The sequence below is a fragment of the Calonectris borealis genome, chromosome 2, assembly GCF_964195595.1.
Source record: "Calonectris borealis chromosome 2, bCalBor7.hap1.2, whole genome shotgun sequence".
NCBI lineage: Eukaryota > Metazoa > Chordata > Aves > Procellariiformes > Procellariidae > Calonectris > Calonectris borealis.
This window is the reverse complement of record NC_134313.1, coordinates 52099852-52119425: the sequence shown is the minus strand read 5'-3', so window position 1 is coordinate 52119425 and position 19574 is coordinate 52099852. Positions and strand designations below refer to the sequence as shown.

At 41.8% G+C, this 19574-nt stretch overlaps 1 protein-coding gene across 4 annotated transcripts in view; it reads right to left on the bottom strand.

The window, feature by feature from the left end:
- ZNF521 (zinc finger protein 521) overlaps positions 1–19574 on the bottom strand; it is a 232599-nt gene that overhangs the window by 133614 nt on the left and 79411 nt on the right. For all 4 annotated transcript variants that reach the window (XR_012672352.1, XM_075141937.1, XM_075141936.1 and 1 more), the window contains one exon: positions 2580–5932. Coding sequence is in view for 3 of the 4 variants with exons in the window: in XM_075141937.1 (XP_074998038.1) it covers positions 2580–5932 (3353 nt within the window). In the remaining variant the exon portion in view is untranslated. The remainder of the gene's footprint in view (positions 1–2579; positions 5933–19574) is intronic.

The following is a 19574-nucleotide window of genomic DNA, read 5'->3' as shown; positions in this document are numbered from 1 at the left end:
AGTCTCCATATTTTTCTTGCCTCGGGAATGAAATGTTCTTTATAAAAAGGTTGAAATCTCAAACCACATGACTGTCAATAACGCAAATGAAACCTTCACTCCTTAATATTATGATTATTTTTAGGTTGAAAATTTCCCCAAAATAGCATGTTTAAGTAGCCGTCTTCAACATCCCATTCAATTCAAGAAATATCCTTCCAGTGCAGTAGCAAAGCCACTGACTAATAACAAATTTTAGAAATCCAATTTGTTTTTATTGTTTGTGTTATATGCTTATGTTTTCATTTCCCTCAGCCTGGACATCCAATCTATAGTGTTAAACTTTTGTGTATTACCACTTTCAATTTTGATTCTCATTGCTATAATGCTTGCGTCACTACAATTTGAAACCAGTAATATCTGTTAGAAAAATAAATTTATCTTTCAGGATTTTACAAACATGCATTTATGGTTTCCAGAAGTAGTAATGCTCCATCAGGAACTTGATAGCTTTGTGCTTCCCATGAGAAAAAAATCTGAAAGTCTAGGTTACTTTTGTGGAGACTAGAATCATAGACACTGAAAAATCAGTTTACAAGCTCTGAATGGGAGCGGGGGGCAAATGGTGATTTGAAAGCAGGCAAATGCTATTCACAAATCTTGCTGTAGTTTAAAAGGCTTTTTAATCTTAAATACATTTCTAAAACAAAAATTGAGAGGAGCAAGAAGAGGAACATGATGCCAATCAGAAGAAGACATAAGAACTCTGATTATACATGATCCAAGCACAAGAAGATTCACTGATGACACTGAAGGTAACTGATCTTACATCACCACGAAAGACTCCCAGATCTCTTTTTGCCTAGTTCACAAGCAAGAGAAAGACAAGTTGGTAATATCTTATCATGGTAACTGTCTTAACACACATGATTCTGATAGTGTTTGAGGTAGCAAGAATTGGCTTCCAAAATGACTGGGAAGAGAGATTTCAAGTAGTCACTCGGGGAAAGATGACAGAAACAAACCGGGATGACTCTGAATCTATCAAAAACATGCAGCTGGTAATTCTGTGGTTCCCACCCCGCAGCAGTACTACAGGACCATCAGTGGCCTAAACTGCACCTAATGGGAGCCATTCCTTTTCCTTCTTCTTTGAAAAGAAGGTTTTCCTCAGACCTGCAGTTCTCAGTCTAACAACCTGCTCCTTCCATAAACTCCACACCACATCCCATTCTCCAGGAGTCCCCCACCACGGCCCAATGTGCAAACTGGAGATGCAGAAGTCGTGAAAGCATAGGACCCTTCCCCGGCAGATGCATCCTGCCTGGTACTTCACCCTCGTCTCCCAGCTCCACTTCTCTCTTCGTGGCACTCCAGGCCCTGTGCTGCCCCAGTGGCTGTCTCCCAACCTATCTCCAGCTATGTTCTTGGTAGCTCCACAAATACTTAGCTCTTGGCCCACATATCTTCATGTATCTCCCCTCCTCCCTCTCGGCCTCCCTCCTACCCTCCAGTTTGCACAACACTGTTGGATGACACACTGAGAGACTTCTTACCCAACAGATGGGCTCACAAACAGGGAGTGAGGAAGGTGATGGAAGAGCAGCAGCTCCCTTGCCACAGGGTATCCATACACATTCACAGCAATGGGTTGCACCATGCTTGTACCATTACAGGCTAAAAGCTTTCTTGAAACAAAAGCTATTATTTCTTAACATTTGTTTGTGCTGTGTTTTTAGGCTTCCTGCACTATAAGGGGTCTTTATGCAAGATACCATGCCTAAAATACTAACTTAAAGTCATTCTATTGATAATGTTTCTGAAGATAAAACAGATTGCCTTCCCTCGGTACATGACCCCCCTACCTTCCCGTATTACTTGGTCACTGGTGACTGAGGAAGCAGATGAGATCTCTCAAGAGTTTGACCCTTTGCTTTTTTTCTGAAACATGTATTTACTTTCTAAGTTATGCTGCATGAATGGGATTTCAATCATCAGGCACGACGTGTTTCAGTGACATCAAAATGTTGTTCATCAGGAATGGAAAGAAAAACACAACAAGGAATTGCATCCAAAGGACTGATTTCCCAATTTACCTTAGGCACTTCTACTTAATCAAAATATGCTATAAGAGGGGAAAATGAATGTCTACAACACAATTTACAAAAAAACCCCTCAATTTGTTGCTCACAAATATTTTTTAAAAATCCACCTCTTATGCCAGCATTTTGGCTCACTCCTCTATTCTACTCCTCTGTCATTAATGCTCTCTGCCGGAAGCACAACTCCTAGCTGGGGATTCCAACATGTAAGGGAGCTAGGATAAGATTCCAGATCTCAGTTGTGCTGGCATGAAGATAGGTCTCCTCAGTGATACAGAAGACAATATCCTAGGGAGACTGGAATTAGTCCTATTCCGCACAATTCAATCCAAGATGTAAGGTATATCAAGAAGCAAGTAATTACTAGCTAATGGCTACGGATGGAAATGTAACATGGTTCAGCCTAAGCATTTCATGACAAGTGATAAGACGGCTTGAAAAAAGGGGGATTTTTTCCAAAAGGATGGAAGGTGTCAAGAGCAAAGAAAAAAGGGTTACCTCTTCAGTTTGGGAGGGGCTGATTCTGGGCATTGGAGATACTTGTGGTGTTTTCAGCTGTGTACTGTTGCTGTCTGGAACAAGCTCTCTGTGGATTGACTGAATATGGTTTTGGAGTTCACTTTCTGATTCAAATTTAACATTGCAACTAGAACATCGAGTCTTCAGTCCCCCTGCCTTGCTTTTGTTCTCAATGGAACTCAAGTTCTCATTTTGGCCCATGCCTTGTCTGTTACTGCTTGAAGGGATGTTGACACTTGGACTACCACTTTTACTGAGATTAACACAGCTAGCACACAGACCGTATGGCAGACCGTTGATGTCAAGTTTCACTAAATCCTGTTTTGAGCGGAATTCTTTCAGGCAAGAAGCACACTTGTATAGTTTCTGGAGATGCTGTGTGCGCCCCGTGGACTGCACAGCAGAACCGTTTCCAGTTTTCTGCATGTGGAATGTGCCGTGGATTTTCAGTTCCAGCGTGGAGGTCACTGTCTGCATGCACACCACACAGCGGAACCCCGTCAAGGAGTTCCTCAAGTCAGGGTGCATTTGGCAATGCTCTAAAAATTCCTCCTCGCTCTGGAGAGGCATCTTGCAAATCCTGCAGTTTCCAGTGTCCAGGCTCTTACTATGTGTGACCTTATGTTCAGTAAGAGTCAGAAGAGATGGAAACCGCTCGCCACAGATTGGGCACATATAATGTTTCACTGGTCCCAAGTGTGTCTGCATGTGTTCTCGAAGCCCATTTTCAGAGAAGAATGTTCGAGAACACACATTACACTTGTAATTCCCTTTAATGAGTTCAGCCTTTTTCTTCACTATGGCACTTTCTCCTGGTCGAATGTTATGGTCTCGAAGCTGGTGATTTTGCAGGAGAGTCTCCATGGTATAAGCTGCTCCACAAATGTCACAGCCATACATAGGTTCAGATGTGTCCACATCTTCCTCGCTGCCATCGTGGCTGTTATGGGACTCCTGGCTATTTGTCAACAAGGTCTGGAGTTCCACTTCCTCTTTCTGAACCTGCTCAGATGCCCCATTTGTTCCACAGTTTGGAGTTTTTGTTTCAAAAACACAATGTTTCTCCCTTAAGTGCTTTTCCAGCAAGATGATAGCATGGAAAGCTTTGCTGCAGAACTTGCAGTTGTACTTCTTGCTGTGCGTAGTAATGTGACACTGCAGCTCCACCTCCGTACCAAAGGACTCGCCACAGAAGATGCACTTGTGTACTTTGCCTTGGTTCTCCAGGTGGTTGTGTTTAACGTGAAGCTGTAGGTCAGTCTCATTTCGGAAATCCCAGTTGCAAGATGTACATCTGTATACCTTCTTTTCATTGCTGTGCTTCACAGCCAAGTGTAGCTGAATGGAGACTTTGGAGTCAAAAACCTCTTGGCACAAGGTGCAGCGGAAGAACACAAATGTATGCATGTCCAGTAGGTGTTTCTGCAAGTCATCCACAGAAGTGAACTGCTTGTCACAGCTTTCACAGATGTAGTAGGTTGAGGTGATCATGAAATGAATGGTAACATGCTTCAGCAGAGACTCCTGATTTGGAAATTCCTTGTTGCACTGAGGGCAGGTCAGTTTTGGCAGGACGGTGTCAAGATGTGTTTTTAAATGAGTCTGAAAACCGTCCAAGGAAGTATACTTAGCACCACACTGATTACAAATATATTCACCTGCAGGACGAGGAGGAGCACCTCCAACTGCCTGCATCATCTTTAAAGAGGTCTGCTCAATGGTTACAGGAGATAAGGGACTCATGGCTCTGGATTTTTTTCCATTGTGGATGTAATTCAGTGCCAAAGGAATGTTCTTATGGTTCTCCTTGATATGCTTGTTCAGTTTAAGAACACTATTAAATATTGGAGAATTTGTACAGTAAGAACAAGAATACACTTCTACCACTGGATCTTTTGGGGTTCCAAGCACAGGGGAACCAAAACGGGAACTGCTAAGATCACAATGGACTTGTCTAATATGCTCTTCCAGAGAAGAATCTGTAAGAAATCCCATGTAGCAATGGGGACAAAAGAATGCATTACTGTCCTTAGCAGCAGGGTTGGCAAATCCATGAGAACATCGGATGTGTTCCTGAAGGGTGTTGAGGTCATTGAACACTTCAGAGCAGAAATTGCACTGGTATACCATGGCAGGCATGGTAGAAACAATCAGTGCTGGATCCGGAGCTTCGTGGACTTGCTTAAGATGTTCGTTCAGATTGTAGAGAGATGGCAATACCTCCAAACAGTACTGACAGATATGGGCTTGTTCGGGTTTATCTAAATGCATAGTTTTCAGGTGTATCTGCAAAACTGCAAGGCTGGAAAATAACTGTTTGTTGCAATAAATGCAGCTGTAGGTAACTTTTGCCTGTTTACTTGAAGGACCAGTGATATCTGGCACTTGCTGAGCTGCCCGCTTCCTTCCACGACCTTTTGGTATAGGGGGAGCCGTTTCCACCATTGTTGAACTATCCACCGAGAGATTTGAATCCGGAGTGGTGCTAGAGACTGAGGTGTAGCCCACAGTTACCAAAGATGGGCTGTTGCTGTGGTTGCACGACTCTGGCTGCTGGTGACTGTCCATGTGGCTGTACAGCTCCTCCACAGTATGAAAGTTCTCAGAGCAAATGCTGCATGAATTCTTCTTCTCACCATTATGAGCCTGCTCCATGTGATTCACCAGAGACGTTTCCTCTACAAAGAGTTCATGACAGTAAACACACTGAAGAGCAGATCGGTCTTCATTAGGGGAACACTCCGGGTGACATTCTGCAATGTGCTTCTGAAGATCTTCAGGAAAATCAAAGCCTTCTTCGCACTGACTGCATTTCTGAGTGTCTTTCATTTTCCAGTCCTCCATCCGGGAAGCGGACTGAGAGCCATCTTTGTTCCTCTCGTGAACCTGCATGTGACCATGCAGCGAACTAGATGACAGGAATCCACGTCTACAAATGGCACACTTATATGGCTTGTTGGACGTATGAGTCTTTAAGTGAATTTTAAGATGATCGCTCCTTGAGAACGCTGCATCACACTCACTGCAGTGATACTTCTTGTCTCCCGTATGAAGCTTTATGTGGCGGTCCCTGCTCCGTTTGTGTTTGAAGAGACGACTGCAATACGTGCATTTGAAAGGGAGCTTGTCGCTGTGACTTTGCTCGTGGTGCTTTAAGTAGCTGAGGCGGCTGAACGATTTGTCACAAAACTGGCATGGATAGGGCAACCCTGGGCCTCCTTCCTCTTCACCAAAATCACAACCTTCTCCATGGCTCGGGGAAGTCTGGTCCTTGCTAGAAGGCGATGATGCTGGCCATGAGCAAGTGGGGTCATCCTCAACATCCACTCCATCTGAAATGAGAAAAACACATGCCCACAAGCTTAATCCCTACAGTTCAAAGGAGACAGCAAATGCATATGAACAATGCAGATCTGCTACTCCTAAATAGCTAAAACATATTAAACTCAGACTAGGATATTTCTTACACCTGTATCCAATAGCTTCAAGACCACATTTATTTTTATCAGACCGTAAAACATTAAAAGTTATTAAATAGTTCTGTGCCTATATTACCTTTTTATTGCTTTTTTATCATTCTTTCTCAGTTGCAGGATATGTATTATACATTGACAACTTTATTAAAATGCAGATTTTAATATATTTAATGTTTCTTTTGTATCCATTGTAAAATGATTTGCATATTATGTGAGCATCTGAAGAGTCAAAGGAAAGGAGAAAATATTACAGGAATGATTTAAAATTAATACAGTCAACCCACTGGCCTAATATTTAATAAAAAGATTCCCCCTGCTTTGCCACATGTTTTTTTTTTCCCTTGAAGTTGATTCTGAACACAGAAATCTTTTAAAGGCTATTACTGAGAGAGACTTGGGTGTTATTCTAAACAATAATAGGAAAAATTACAGGGGAGGAACAGGACAACAGTATGAACAGTGATGTTTTCTCTAATAAAGTGCAACCAGATTTCTCCAATAACGATACAATTCAGTTACTGAAAGCTGGCAGCTGGATCATTAAATGTTCAAAACAAACTAACAAACCGACAGCTAGGATCAAGGAAAATGAGAAAGTTTCAAAAGGGTCAGATGCGAACAGCATTTTTTTTCCCTTTTTAAGTTCAAGAGGTTGCCCACCACTTCTTCCTTTTTGCAAAGGCCTCAGCCAGCTGAACTTCCTTAGTCCAGCAGAACCTGTACTGTGAGGTGATCACAGACAAAGCGACTTGTAAAAAACTGGAAACAGGAAAAATGATAAACAATTATGGTAAAAGCTGAAAGATTTACGAGTAACAAGGAAAAGACAAAACAGAAATGCTAGCCAGATAATAAACTGAACTAGTTGTCCATGATATTACCTCACCTCTAGAGAGGGCAAGTTGTAACTATTTTTTTCAACAGATGTGCTCTACAATTTTTCCACCTTTTGTTTTAAATGTAGACTACAACACCACAATGATCACACTTATCTCAACCTAAAACTTCTTTAAAAATATTAAAAGAATGCTTGAAAGACCACTCTACATCAAATAATCCTTTTATTATTTTCCAGGGGCGATGCTTGGGGTTTTTTTCCTTTTAAAAGTAAAAGTGATTACACCAATAAAAGGCAGGATAAGCCTCTTGAAAAATATCTTTTTTGAGGTATTCTTGCAAAGCAGTAAGTTTCTTAACATCTTCGGCCTTCTCTCAAGAAATTTACTACACCAACATAAAAGTTAGAGCCGGTCTATATTATGTAAACAAATTCCAAGCCTGCTTTCTTTAAGGTAACAAGATTTTACTAGATTATCAACCTCTTGCTTATCCACAGGAAACAGATGAGGATTCATTCCTTTCCTGCATCTAGAAACTGATGACAACGCCATCTCACTATCAATGCCAGATGGCAACCATCTAACCCTGAGAAAACAACCAAACACCATTGCTGGATGCCTGCCCATTGACACAATGCTTTTCAGGATAAGTTGGAAACTGCACGGGTTTTTATCCTCTTGTTTACATCTTGAAGAGGAGGGTTTCACAAATTACACATACCTTTCACACGCACACACACACACGTGTATCTGTTTTACCTACATAGGGATCTGCACTAATAGTGCTTAGTATTTAAATGATAGAACCAAACCCTAGCCCAAGTACCATGTCTTTGAACTGAAAACAAAGTGTTTGTTTCTTTAAGATAAAATTGAAAAATAAAAATCCTCCCTTCCAGCAAAAGTACTATCATCTGCTAAAATGCTTCCCAATGAACTGAAGCAAAGTTACTCATTGTCATACATATGAAATAATACGCCAGGTGAGTTTTTAAGTTGGTACATTAATGATTGCAATATTCACAGGAGACTTTTGATGTAAATCTCTGTACTGCCCTTTCAAATTGCTGGGTTTGACTCTACAACTGGAAATAATCAGAGCAGTGGAACAACTATTCACACAAAAAGATGTTAATTTTTGCTACATTTTTAAATTTTATTTTAAATGAACATTTTCAGCCAGGTCTTTTAAATGCAAAAACCTTTTGTCCTTTAAAAATCAAATCTATTTCTGACATATGACCACTGCCGGCAGATAAACAGGAATTTATGTCAAGCAACTGAGTGAAGAAAAATAGTCTGTGACTGCCTACGCAACATATTTTGTAACCAAATTTAGTATTAAAATGTATATCCTACGCAGAAATGATATATTATTGTATAAATGTTTAGAGGAATATATAGCGAGTGTTATAAATAGTGTACCATCACTGACACAGCAGTAAATCACTTCCTTTTTGTGGCCACTGCCTGCCCGGTTTTACCTATTATACAACTATTCCCCCTGGCTCATGCATCTCAGCGGGCTGGCAGCAGGGTCGGGATCAAGCGCTGAGTGTGACCACGGAATAAGCAACGGCAGCCCCTTTCCCCCATCCGATTCTCCTTGTTTGCTTGGGAGTCTTTCCGTTAGCTTTTATACGAGGTAAGGAAAGCGGAGGGGGAATAGTGTAACTACGGCACAGAGCCATAGTTTCCAACTGGCAAACATAAATGTTTCTGCATGTCACTTTGCTGTTGGGTTTTTAATACAAGCCCGTAATAATTCTGCAGAGTAATTCTCTTTGTGCAAAAAGGAGAAGAGCAAACCACTTGCAGGTCCGACTTGCGTCCTTTTAACCTGAAATGTGAAAATCTCTCAATCTCTCAGAGCTGCCTAAGAACCAGCAAGGCAGGGGGAATTCCGCACAGCGCACGGCGGAGGACAACAGGATTTTCCTGAGTACGCGCCTAACAATGCGGCCAACACGTTTCCCCGGCTTCCCCCCGGCGCGGCGGGGCGGGGGAGAGTCGGCGTGGAAGGGGCGCCGGCGGCCGGCCACCACGCTCCGGAAGGAGGGCCCCTGGGCTGCGCTCACACAAAGGGCTCCCAAAGCCCGGCCTGTCGGCCGACAGCGACCTGCCAAAGGACTTTCGAAACCTTGCTTCTGCGAGAAGGGAAACGTTTGCTGCAGCGACTTTCGCTGTGCAGACTCCAAGCTGAAGGCTGTGTGAACACTGTGTGCGATGGACTAACGCGCCTGGTGAGCTTAGGGGCTGCCTAGAATGGATCTGGGGACAGCGATCAAGAAGGAAACCTGGACTGTGAGTAACTACTGCTACAGCAGGACGTGAGGGATGGCATTGCCTCTCCTGCTGTCACCCCACCCTTCCCCACAAAGATGCCACACCATAAAATTAACGTGCAACCATTAAAAGCACCTCCTTCAAAATAGCAGTGATCCGCAGCTTGCTACCATGCGCCGAGGCTACTCCATGTGCGCAGGCATTGGGTGAGCGGATCTGGGCACTCAAAGCCGTGACGGAGGAGCTAAAGGGAAGGTCCCCGCAGCTAACCAGCAGGCTCGGGATGTGAACTCCGCTCCCACTTTCCCAGGGGCACTTCCCACACAGCCAACTCTGTGTTGGGGTAAAGTTTGACCCGCTGTTGGGCAAACCTGTTTTTGCCGATCACTCTTATAGAAAATACAGTTTGCTGCTACTCTGCATACAGCCACGTATATATAAATCTGCAGACAGCTACCCACTGAGCTATGTCAACATTACAAATACTGATTTTTAATGTTACAAAAAGCTATTTTAAAATACTCTGGACCAACTTCAGATGCGTACATACAAGACCCCAGGAGTGGTACGCATCTATCTGGGGGCAGAATAGGGCTCCAGGTATTCGACAGAGTGTATATGGAGTTTTAAAATATATTTTCTGTATCAACTTTTTTTTTTCCTTCAGCACTCACTAAGTACTACTTACTGTAAATGCCTTTTTTGTGTTACGGCAAGTATTCTGAGTTTCAGTGTGATGCACTTAACGTGTCCATGTAAATTTTTAATTTTTGGAACCAGTCACTTCACACTCGCTGACTCTAAGAAAGCTCTAGCACTCACAACCAAAAAACTTTGCTGGAAATCGGCTACAAGGCCTAAAAGTCTATTTAAAGATGCAAATGTGTGTGAATAGTTAGTGCAGATGTTTTTCTACACCAACTGTACTTGCTGAGTTTCACCATTTCCATAAAGCACATTAAAACAAGTGTGTGAACACTCTGAGATGAAAGTACCAAGCACTCCTGAGACTTCCAGTGGAAAGTAGAGCTGCCTGACTTTTCTCCAAGCAGACAGGAATGCCCATGATTCAGCAGCCTGAGTAAATAAAAGAGGTCCTTATTTCCTAATTTTGCTGGCTGGCCACACTGCAGCAGTCTCTGTGCTGCTGCCAAAGGGGATGCAAAACTGGAACTACACCCAGCAGCTGAAGGACTGTCTTTGTTAGCCAGCCAGGCCTTCCTGACCATCTTCTGGCAACAAAACTACCGTATCCTGCGAGGAAGACCTCCATCTCGGGCTTGATAGTTCTCTAGTCTGTCTAATAGGATGAAACAACAGATTTTGCCTGGTCTGTGTTGGAGGAGGACAGCTGGAAACTCAGTTAGTAGCAGAGTAACACCTGTTCAGTCATATTTATGGGGGAAAGTGCTCACTAACAGAAAAGTGAAGTAATACCAGAAGGAGTTATCCCACGAAAGGGGAGGGAGGAAGGGGGAAGCATCAGAGCACAAAAGCACCTCTGTGGAGTTAGCAGCCAGCCACTCATGTGCCAACCCCAGTAGTCGTGAGGTCTTAAAAGTGATCTTATCCCTAGTGCTGCTGACTGAATTAACAGTACTGCTTCAGAAAAACGTTACTTAGTCACCAGGAAGGTTTATGACATATGCATGCTTTGGCTGGAATACGCTTCAGGGCACTTGCTTTATCATGCCTTATTTTTCTGTATGATTTAAACACGTTTTTGCTGCCACTAGACAAATGGCCACATTCCTAAAGCAAATGCCAGGAAACCTTTATGTGCCGTAATACATAAGGTTCCTCTGATAGAACGGAGTTTACAAATATGAACAAATTAGTATTTTCAATATCCTGTAAGCAGCAGTTTTCTATTTTCCCCATTTTGCTGCTCAAGTAACTGGGGCACAGACAGGCTGGAGCGGTTTGCCTCAGGTTACAAATGTAATCTGTTCAAAGGAGGAAACAGAACCCGTATCTCCCAGGTCTGAGCCATCCCTGCAAGAAAAATCCTTCCTCCCCCTGAAACACAGAGCTGGCAACATGCGTAAGCTGCTGGACCCAACCAAAAAGAAAGCCCAGCAGTTTAGCTGGACAGACACCCCCAGGCCCGGGTCCTGCTGATACATTCTCGCTACTTTGACCCCTTAACGGTGACGGCAGACTGGTCACACAACAACTATCCCCCAGGACCCCATCTGAAGTACTAAATAGCAAGGTTTCTTTAACAGGTACAAAATTTATAACAATGGGTTACACAGGGTGGGAATAGATACTAAAAATGACAAATCAAGTATACCAAGCAGCAGCACATAAACACATCTAGTACATACTGCCACAGGCATATGGATTATGAGTGCACATGTATGCACTGAATTATTGTGTAGCTATTATTTGTTGTCCCACCACCAGCCAAAGACCTGTTCATATACCACTGCGTACACATGTATGTGCTCACACACACATATTGAAAGGGATGGACAACGCATACAAATGTACAGCTTTGCTAATTCACCAGATGGCATGCTACAAGACAGAATTTGAATTGTAAGAAAGGAAGGACTAAATAGCAGGTAGGTAGGTCAGTTAACTGGATATATGATAGAGCTCCACAGTTTTAAATCCTTGCATTTTTGTGCAGGTAATTGAGTGGAGTGGTTATTATATATCATACAGTTTACTTGTAATGGCCGTTTCAGGTTTTAGTGGTGGACACATTTTATATTATTACCACCACTAATTGTCTGCAGGGCTACCTTGAAAATGAGATAAGGAATCTTAGGGGAATATGCAGGTGTGAATAAATAGTAAACGAAGAGGTTAGATACTGCTGAAATAAAACAATAGTGTGCTGTGTGCTGAATAGATCTAAATAACTAGAACATCAAAGGGTAGTGTTTAAGCATTAACATGACTTCAGTGACGGTGTAACGTGTCACTGAAACAAACTACGGTTTTGAAGTTTTTAATAGAATTAGATAGTGCTAGTCTTTAAAGACACTGTAAATAAAATATATATTATTACATAATATTTTCCATTTACTTTCAATAGAAATGTACACAGTTTTGGAAAAGCTGCAACTTTAATATAACCATTTTTTTCACATCAGTGACCCCACATTAAACTCACTCATTTGTCTCATAACTTATTAAATGTCTTGAAAACTAATACTCTGTAATGGGCATTCAAAAGAGAAATGTGAACTTTAAAAATTATTTATAATTTACAGATGTTTTAAAAATCTATCAATATTTCAAAACTGCTTTGGGAGCACCAATTAAATGCATTAACAGATTACTGAGGGAGAAATGTCCAGGGGTTCCTGACCAACAGAACTGAGACAGCTGGTAGGGAGGTTTCCCCATTTTAAATTTCATAACCAGAAGAAAGGCAGCTCCTAGAAACAACAAATAAGTCACTTTAATACCTCGCAGGAAAAACCTGCTTGCTTTTATAAAATGCCTTTAATGCCTACATAAGTAGTTAACATTCCTGTATTGCTCTCCTAAGGTAACCTAAGCCTCCAGTTCCATTATGTCTTCTTCAGAAGACATATTACTATTACATATGTAGAGAGGAGCATAAATGTTTTCCTTGATTGTTGCTTAAAGTTCATTTGAACAGACGGAGCCCAATGAATTCCATCTTCTACAGCCAAATTAAAGAAAATGTAAGCAGTTCACATTCTGCTCCACCTTTCAAATCATACACAAAACCCAATTTGCAACTAGAAGAAAACAGCTACCCTCCGCTTGTTTAAGGAAGCCGGTATTTTGTACCTCTCTAGGCAAAGAGAAAGAGTAAGTAATTTTCCACAGACCTGTACATATAACTAATGACAGTCACCATCCTCAAAGCTTATTATACTGCTTTACATAATTGGGAATCGCGTGTCACACAATTAATTTACAGGGGTTGTTTAGTTGTGACTATACAAGCACTAAGCGATTCAAATTAGCTCATTTGTCCACTGCTTAAATGTGACTAACACATTTACACTGTATTTCTTCCGCTGTTAAGTTGCTGTTTCTTTTAGTAGTTGTTTGTGTTTGTTTGTACAGTATGAGTCAGAGACCACCAGGTTTGTTCCATCTGAAGCTAGGGTCAGAAAAAATCATCCTGAGAATAATTACATTTAGAATCAAGATAATGGGAGAGCAAAAAACCCATTCAAATACTCTAGCAAACGCGCACATAATAATGATCGCCTAAGAATCTGTATATTAACAACCTCATGTACTAAAAGTAGTGATTCAGTCAATCGGGTCTTTGCTAGAAAATAATCATTATCATTTGTTGTGCTGATAACAGTATTTGTACTGCTTATTAAGAACAGCAAATGACTAGGGGATAACAGTTCAGGCTCCTCACTGGACTCCAATACTTCCCTCTGCATTCTGCTTTCACTGGGTCGTGCCCTCCCCAGGCAACACCGTGAATAGGACCAGAAACCCTCTCCCTCCAATCTTGCCCCACGCTGCAGCTCCTTTTGAAAGCTGCTGAAGTGTACAGAAGCCTCAGAGACAGCAGCCCCTATAACACAGTCCCAGTCATCAAAGTAACTTTCCAGTAGCATATAGGTATTAAAATGCATTGAATGCTTCTTTCTTTCCCAGGTCACAATATAAGGAACGTGTCTGAAGTCAGAGAAGCGTCGTTCTTTCTCTTTCCTTCCCAGAATCAAATGGTCCAGAGGCTCGGACCCTGAGAGCTGAAGGAGACTCTGCTTCACAGCTGCCTTCCAAGTCCCCATTTCCACACAGCCCCAAGACCCCGCGGGGAGAAGGGCAGGCTGTCAAAACCTCCCTAGCTGGAGGCTCAGACAAAAGATGGAGACCCTGAGCAGGATTTGCAGGCAGAAACCCGTGAGATGCCAAACACCACCGTGGATCCTTATTTGAATATCGCCCTTCTTTCAGTTAATCTGGAGTTTAATCATGAAGGTCTGCAGGGATTGCTGCCGGTGTACCTCAAACTCGGCCGCCTTCCCTCTTTTTTTTATCATGTATGCCTGTCCCTCCCACCTGTGCCTACATTTCAACAATCCCAATTCATTGCTTCATTGCCTCTAGACCAGAACAGGAACAGCAAGACACACTTTGGAGGGGGCTAAACTAGGACAAAGAAAAGAAAGAAGGCAATTTGTGGAGAACAAAAAGAAAGGAATATAAGGTGGGGAGAAAGAAGGGAGTAAATAATTGCATCTGAAAGAAACTCAGGCAAAGATATCACAAAATCTTTCATAGGAAATGGAAAGTAAAAGGAAATGAAGATCAAGCGAAAGCAATGCAGGCAGTTAACACTTTCAAAAACATATCAGTGTTATTTTACAGTGTGCTAGAATTAAATACAGTAAATAAACACAGAACTGCTTATTTCTTAGAATGACAGAGATGTGGTGGCAGTCTTATTTACACAGGTGAAAACTTCTGGACCTAGATCTGCAGAGGGACTTAGGTGTCTCCAGGAGCCTAAGAAGCAAAGAAAGCAGGATTCATGGGGCCCTAGGGGGGGACCAGGAAAAGGTCTGCAACCTCGCAGCTTGGGCACTCAGCTGGGAGAGGGGAGTACAGGGCTCTTTATACATTGAAGAGGCACTGGATAAAAACAAAAATAAACCTAAGCACAAGTTCCAGACTACAAGAACCCCTGGACTAAATGAGTGTCCTTCTCAGTAGGTTAACAGTTCCTTCTCAAATGTGCTTCTACCAGCCCTATGAATAGGGTACTCTTTGCTCCAGCAAGCCCAGCTTCCACGGGAAGAGATCTCTGCACAACCAAAGAGCCTCTGCTCAGAGGCAGGAAACATGGCTTTGAAACTGCCCAGGATGCTAAGGGAACTGAATCAAGGCCTCGTGCCATTTTTTACCTACCTGGCCCCTGTATAGGGAAGACAGGAACACAGCACTTTCTGCTGACAGTGCTCACCATGTCCCGGGCTTAGTACAATGCTCTCCATGCAGCAGGCTGATCAAAGGCGATGGGTACCCAGATGCTCACACTAGGGTGGTTTGCATAGACTGCCAAACCACAGATACCTGAGAAACTTTTCACAAAAAAAAGAGGTGCCTACCAAACCGGGGTGAACCCAGAGAGCTAGGTTTTGGACAACCATTTCTATTTAGCTGCTCATAGTCCATCCACATCCCATTTTAGGCTCCCTTTTTTTAGATCTGGCTGTTAGTGCAAATGTGCCGCACAGCTGTTAAAAGTGATGTCCCCGAGCAAAGGTAACCTTGGTTTTTAAACTAAGTCAGCGCTCAGAATGGCAGACAAATGCTTACACCCACGCTAGTGCAGCACAGTCACACTGGGGGCAGCGTGTCTCAGGAACCTTTTCACTGTAGTCAAAATGCCGTGCAAGACAATACAGCCCTTCCTCCCTGACCCTCATTTTCCCCAGTTTACTTGAGTAGGAACACATGTGGATGTCAATGCCATGGGATAGGCACAGGTTGGTAGGTGTGTGTGGCTTCCACTTATAGGCGATTTAACCTGTAAGCGGGACCTAATGAATTTCCCAGTTCAGAACGGTCAGAAGACCAAATCCTACTATGAAACGGTCACATGTAAACTGTCACACCTACCATCTTCCGCTCTTACAGAACATCAGTCCTTCTATGTTGAATTTTGCAAGGTAAGAGTTGCATTTAAAATATATACGCTTCATTCAGTCTTTTCATGTTAATACAGATTTATTTGGGTGATTTAATTATAAAAAAGATGGGGAAATTCTTTGCAAAAGGCAGCATTTTCCCTCTCTTCTGTATAATTTCCATTCACCAAAGCCTGCTGAAACTCATGATTAACTGTCTGAAATAGAGGCCTCTCCAGAAATAAAGAGATCTCTGCTTTTTAAAGCCTATATCTAAAACAACCCTTTGTACCTTCCTCAGTGTAGAATGGAAGCCTGGTGTGAAATACAGTAAATTAAGCCTTCTGCTGTCAGAGCTGGAAATAAGAGTAGAGCAGAATAGCGGCTGGATTTGAAATGATTTTTTTTTTATTATTGGCTTCATTTACATCCTGTCTAAGGTCTTCTGAGCAGCTCAAGGTGTCTTATCTCCGGCTACCAGGGGGTATTTTGCAGTCAAAGCAGTTAACGTACTTTCTCTCTCTCTCTTTTTTTAAGGCCATCTTATCAGACAGATCTCTTCAGGCTGAGGAGAACCCACACTTATCAGTAGCTGTACACTGTATTGACAGCTCAGTGCTGCTAGGGACAAATGAAAGCTTAGGGTAAAGAAAGATCAGTTAACCTGTTCCACTCTCAGTTTAGACTAATCTTTGGTTTGTCTAACTTCAGGAAACACTGTACGTCTTTTCTCTGTTTACTTGGACAACAGAGGCACGCAATCACATCATCAGTTGCTAAATCTGGTGCATAGGTACAGCCACTGTAATAATCCCCAAGGCAGTCTGCCTGTTGACGTGCAAGCGTGAGCAGCGCTCTGCTGACCTCCAGCAACTCCTTCTCCAGGTGACCTCAGGGGTGGCGGGCTGTCCTGGGAGCATCTGAGAGTTGCTGGGATCGCACAGCAACGCAAAAAACGAGGGCTGCACAGACTCACAATTTGTAAACCAGCCTTCCCCCAGAGCAAGGGGAAGTGCGCACGCTGAGGGCCAGAAAAGGAAAGTAATCCCACATATGGTCTAAATGGAAGCAATGAGACTGAAGGTGAGCCTGAAGAGCAACCTGCAAGCCTGTTCTTGGATCAGAAGATACGGTGAAGAAGTAGTTTATTTAGACCTGTCCTCCATATCCTACCAGGGTAAACTTTACAGCATGACATGATTAGTAACTGAGAGCAGTCAGCCCTGCTAACTGGCATCTCCAGGAAATACACAAGCCAGCTTTCTTGCTTACCACAAAAAAAGATACAAATGGCAAGATTCCTCTTGTCCTTTGCCTGATGTCATGAGCAGTGAACCAGGTCTAAAAAGTTACAGCTGCTGCTACTGAAAAATCATTCACCATAATTTCAGGTGAAAAAGCATGTAATTGAACATTAAGCCTTGTGCTGGTCCTGTTTTCTACTTTTTTATTTTTATTTTTCTCTCTCTTTTGTGTCCAAACACTTCATGAGCACTTTATATTTGTGATAACCCTAGACTTTCCCTGCAGAGAAGGTTCGCTATTAATTGTCTATTATCTTGGTGTGTCAGCACAAAGGAGAGGGGAAGAAATTCTCATCCAAATAGTTTCACCTCCCTCTCTTGAGAGTGATGCCCTTGTCAGGGCATTAAAGACATGAAAACCTGCCACTTATCAGAATTGTGTTTGAATCGAACTACTGTCCTTGAAAACAGTAGACACCAGATACCATCAAAATAAGCCACATTGGCAGATCCTGTTCCACTGTGACTCAGGCAACCTTTATAAAGCTTATATACACACTTGTGATTGCATATGATCAGTAACATTATAGCCGTGGCTTAAAATAAGAAAGGCATGTTCTTTTTCATTTTATAAAACAATAAGCATATTATAAATAGCAATTGCCAGAATGAAGAAAAGTTGGCCAGCATCTATGTTAAGTCTCTAGGTACCATATTAAAATGTGGGACAGTAGTATGTGCAGATTTTTTGAAAAGAGATGGTAGTAGAAGGAAGAAGATACATATGACATTTTTTATGAAACAGTTTGGAAGATTTCAACAGTTTAAATAAGCCTGAGGACACACTTGAATGTAAACTCATTGCTGAACCAAATCATAAAATTTTTAATTACTTCACACCATCAATTCTTAACAAAACATAATTCAAGCCTATTAAAATGCTGAATTTGCTTGCTAGATGAAACAATATTTCAAAGAGGTCTTTAGTAATTCTATTAACCTGTTCAGAAACAAAAAAAAAAAAAAAAAAGAGCTTAAGTTACGCACACAGATGCAGAGCTCTATCTGTCTTTTTTGGACAACCAATGACTGTCTTCGCTTTTCACAATTTGAAATCACAAAGAGGAGGAAAAAAAAAGAAAAAGAAGTTACGCTTTGCTTTTAACAAGTAAACAAGTGTACAAATTAATTCAGAGAGCTGTAATTTTGAAAATTTTCTATGTTTAATGTGCACTGCAGTTAAACTACTTTTTCTGTACAAATTAATTTACTGCATCAGTGATCGATGTTTATGTTTAGGCAATTTTATTTCTCAGTATGGTAAAATTAGACCTAATAGTTGCAACCTGTTATGTCCAATCTGTCACTGAAATTCAAATTGCCTTTTTCCTATTATTCAAGGAGCAATTTGGAGGAATTAAAGCCATCTAAAACCAGAAGACAAACAATTCTCTGTAAGGACTCAATAGCCTGTGTCATCAACCTGCTCTAGAAAGCGGTGGCCCTTCCTCGGCAGAACCACTGCTACCTTTGCTCAGGTTCTGAACATTTCCAGCCTGGAGAGCCACAAAAAGCACAAGTGTCTGAAGAAAGCAGAGCGTTGTGCCACTTCTTGAAGGGAACGTAAAGACAGTATACGTTTTGAGGGAGTGGAAGTATCATTAACAGCTAACAGAAAGACCCTTCTCTGTATTCTATAATTGTTGATGTTCACAAGTTTTCAATTAGCCGTCCATATCTACAAAAAATAGATTTTGTTCTTCATCTGGGACAAGTTAGTTATTGTCATCTTGTTCTTGTCAGTGAAGCACTCAGCTGCCACCGACAATTATTATTTATTACTTCCAGTACTAAAATACACTGGTCAAACTTTGTTTACTACCCTTTGCCTTATTTTTCCTTGCTTCAGTGGGATGGCTGTGCTATCACACACCAAGTTATTCCCTCAAATCACCTGAGGCTTCTCGAGGCCTCAAAGACCCTTGCCCCATCTTCCAATGTATCTTACATGTTTTGATTGCATTTAAATTTCTGTATGTTTTTTTACTCTTAAAAGCCTAACAATAATCCTCCTCACAATTAAAAAACAAATACTCCCTCTCCTTCCCCCCCCCCCCACTTCTACCTTTATCTTTATCTTTATTTTTCTCTGTGTGCTTGTGTGTGGGAAGGAGAGATTTGTTTTTCTCATGCACAGAGAACGAATACTTTGCTTTCCGAATACCTGCCTGTATGCAAGTTTTTGGTCTTGTTGGAGATGCATGAAATAGAAACTGTGAGATGAGAGATAATGTTGGTTTTGAGGAGATTTTGTATCTTTTCCAGTCATTTTCTTTCACACTCTATCTTTTATCACTTTTAAAATTCCAAGTAGGCTCATTTCTTTGCAAGATTGCTCAGTTCATCAAGCTGATTAATAATTTGGCTACTAGGCTGTACTGATTAATGTGGTTTAGTCAAGTGATTAATAATTTGACTGTTTTGCAGGACCAAGTTGCCCTAAATGTCTTGGGTTTTGATAGTATTTTACAACTGG